Source organism: Myotis davidii, unplaced genomic scaffold (genome assembly GCF_000327345.1).
Source record: "Myotis davidii unplaced genomic scaffold, ASM32734v1 scaffold164, whole genome shotgun sequence".
Taxonomy (NCBI): domain Eukaryota; kingdom Metazoa; phylum Chordata; class Mammalia; order Chiroptera; family Vespertilionidae; genus Myotis; species Myotis davidii.
This window is the reverse complement of record NW_006296417.1, coordinates 240,317-243,515: the sequence shown is the minus strand read 5'-3', so window position 1 is coordinate 243,515 and position 3,199 is coordinate 240,317. Positions and strand designations below refer to the sequence as shown.

General features: G+C 58.6%; 1 protein-coding gene across 1 annotated transcript in view; it reads left to right on the top strand.

Annotated features, from left to right (window-relative positions):
• Positions 1 to 3,199, top strand: part of LOC102764475 (neuronal acetylcholine receptor subunit alpha-7) — a 17,870-nt gene that overhangs the window by 12,751 nt on the left and 1,920 nt on the right. Inside the window, exons 4-6 of the mRNA XM_015569097.1 lie at positions 471 to 638; positions 1,693 to 1,887; positions 2,986 to 3,072. Of these exons, the coding sequence (XP_015424583.1) occupies positions 471 to 638; positions 1,693 to 1,887; positions 2,986 to 3,072 (450 nt within the window). The remainder of the gene's footprint in view (positions 1 to 470; positions 639 to 1,692; positions 1,888 to 2,985; positions 3,073 to 3,199) is intronic.

Below are 3,199 nucleotides of genomic sequence, written 5' to 3'. Positions count from 1 at the left end.
CACTGCCAGTACCTCCCTCCAGGTGAGGCTGCATCCTCGGTTCTCCTACAGCGACAAGCTGAGTGAGGGGTGTTCGTCCTGCCTCTGCTCCCACGAGCTGGGAGCTAGTCCTGAGCTCTGGGCAGGGGCCGCCCCCCAGGTGTTGCTCCCCAGATGTTGCTCTCGGTGCTGCCCCCTAGATGTTGCTCCCCAGATGTTGCTCCCCAGATGTTGCTCTCCAGATGCCGCCCTCCCTGTGGTGAATGATGCTCCGGTGAACACGGGGTAGTTGTTTTGTTTCCTCTGGCTACGTACCCAGAAGCGGGACTGCCGGGTCACGTGGTAGTTCTGTTTTTAAGTTCTTGAGGAGCCTCCCTACTCTTTCCACAAAGGCGGCACCCATGCCCAGTCCTGCCGGCCGGCAGGGCGCGGCTGCTGTGGGTTCCGCACACACCTCACCAGCTCCCCTGACGGTGCCGTGGCCCCCGCAGGCATCTTCAAGAGCTCCTGCTACATCGACGTGCGCTGGTTCCCCTTCGACGTGCAGCAGTGCAAACTCAAGTTTGGGTCCTGGTCCTACGGAGGGTGGTCCCTGGACCTCCAGATGCAGGAGGCGGACATCAGCGGCTACATCCCGAACGGAGAGTGGGACCTCATAGGTGAGCCCCGCGGGGCGGGAGGCCCGCTGCCCGGGAGGGAGCGGCTTTATTCTCGGGCTCGCTTAGCGGCCTGGGATTTTCCACTCTGCGTTTCGGTGTATTTACTGCACCCTGCGGCACTCGCCATGATTCCCCGAGGGCGATAGGATCAGCCGCAAACGCAATGAGAAGATGCGGTGCCTCCTGGGGGGACTGTGGTAATGACCATTTAAATGAGCCGGTGCCAGGAGAGGCATCTGTACATCCTGCAAATCTTCTGTTCCTACCATCACGCTGGACAATTGCATTTATACTGGCGTAAAGTTTACGGTGTGTTATTTATCGTCATGGCGACCTAGTCCACTCTGGGTGGCTCATAAACAACAAACATTTATTTCTCGCAGCTCTGGAGCCCGGACGTTAGCAGATTTGGTGTCTGGCGAGGGCAGCTTCCTGATCCATGGACAGCTGCCTTCTCATTGCGTCTCCATGACGGAGGGGCAGGGAGCTTTCTGGGGCCTCCGCTACAAGGGCACTAATCCCACCCAGGAGGACTGCACCCTTATGACCTAATCACCTCTCACAGGCCCCACCTCCTGACACCACCACGTTAGGGAGTAGGTTTCAACCCACAAATTTTGGGAGGACACAGACATTCAGTTTATAGTGCATGTAATTCCAGTCCATCAAAACCCCCTGCTAAGCTGTTCAAATATCACTGATGCACTCCTAAAGAACTCTGTGGTAAACCAGGGAGTGCTCAGACACCAATTACCCAATTTTTAAAAAAAATATTTTTTATTGATTTCAGAGAGGGAGAGAGAGAGCAATATCAATGATGAGAGAGAATCATGGATCGTCTGCTTCCTGAGCGGCCCCTGCTGGGGATCCAGCCCTCAGCCCAGGGACTCGAACTGTGCCCTCCTGGTTCATAGGCCCACACTCAACCACTGAGCCACGCCGGCCAGCCCCAATTTTGGGGGGACATCAGCTCCATGGCTGTGTGTGCGTGTCATACGCGGTGCAATAAACAAGCAGGGTGATGTATGTTCCTTTCCTCCCTGCCCCCACGGAGGCATCCCGGGCAAGCGCAGCGAGCGGTTCTACGAGTGCTGCAAGGAGCCCTACCCCGACGTCACCTTCACGGTGACCATCCGCCGGCGGACCCTCTACTACGGCCTCAACCTGCTCATCCCCTGCGTGCTCATCTCCGCCCTGGCCCTGCTGGTCTTCCTGCTGCCCGCAGACTCCGGGGAGAAAATCTCCCTGGGTGAGTGCCCACCTTCCCTGGGAGCCAGAGGGGACAGGAGGGTGCGGCCTGGGTTTCAGCACCACGGACAGCGCCCGGTCCAAGGGGCTCTGGGTGCAGGGATGTTGGGGTGGAGGGCGCTGTGTGACATCACACACTGACCTCCCAGCCCAGGAGGTCTCCCTGACCACACAGGATCCTGACATCGCCTCTGGGTCGGATGCCACGCCCTCATGGGACACCCTGGCAGCCGCTGATCCTACAAGGAGGGCGGGAACACCCAGGAAGGGGCCAGTTCTTCCCTGAGGGGCCTGGGGTTTCTCCCCTCCACCACCCCATCCTGCTTTTTGTTTGAAAATAAATAGCTTTTTATTGATTTCAGAGAGGGAGGGAGAGAGGAGGAGAGGAAAGAGAGAGAGAGAAGCATCAATGATGAGAGAGAATCACGGATTGGCTGCCTCCTGCACGCCCCCCACTGGGGATGGAGCCGGCAACCCAGACAGGTGCCCTGACCGGGAATCAAACCCTGCCCTCCTGGTTCCTAGGTCGATGCTCAGCCCCTGAGCCACGCCAGCCGGACTGGCTGTTTCCTTTTCCTGCCTCATGAGACGACCTCTGCATACGAATGTCGTAAAGAAAATGACAGACACTAGTGCTGACGTCAGTGATGCATTTTGTGTGGTTCTAAAGCTCTGGCCCCTAAACCCGACTCCTCCTGGGGCTCCTCTGGAACCCCCGTCCCCCCGAAACACAGAAAACCAGGCCCTTGTGTTCAGGAGCGCCTCAGACACCGCCTGCCCTCCCTCCACCCTCTAGTTCAGCGGTTCTCAGCCTGTGGGTCGCGACCCCTTCGGTGGTCGAACGCCCCTTTCACAGGGGTTGCCTAAGACCATCCTGCCTATCAGATATTTACATGACGATTCATCACAGTAGCAACATGACTGAGGAAGTAGCAACGAAAATACTGTATGGTTGGGTCCCAACATGAGGGACTGTATTTAAAGGGCCAGAAAGTTGAGAACCGGTGCTCTAGTGTTTGGAACCTCGGGTAGGGCCCCCGTTGGTGGGAACGGAGGCCTCACGGCCGGTCTGTCTCCGCGCCCTGTCTCTCTGCCTCAGGGATCACGGTGCTGCTCTCTCTCACCGTCTTCATGCTGCTGGTGGCCGAGATCATGCCCGCGACGTCGGACTCGGTGCCCCTGATAGGTAAGGGCCTCCAGGCACGGGCCAGGGAGCGGCACCGCCCCGGCTTCCGCCCGAGGCCAGGCCTTCTTGTCACTGTGCAGGGTGGTCCACGGGCTCTGCTCACCGGGGCACAGGCAAGGGGGGTGGG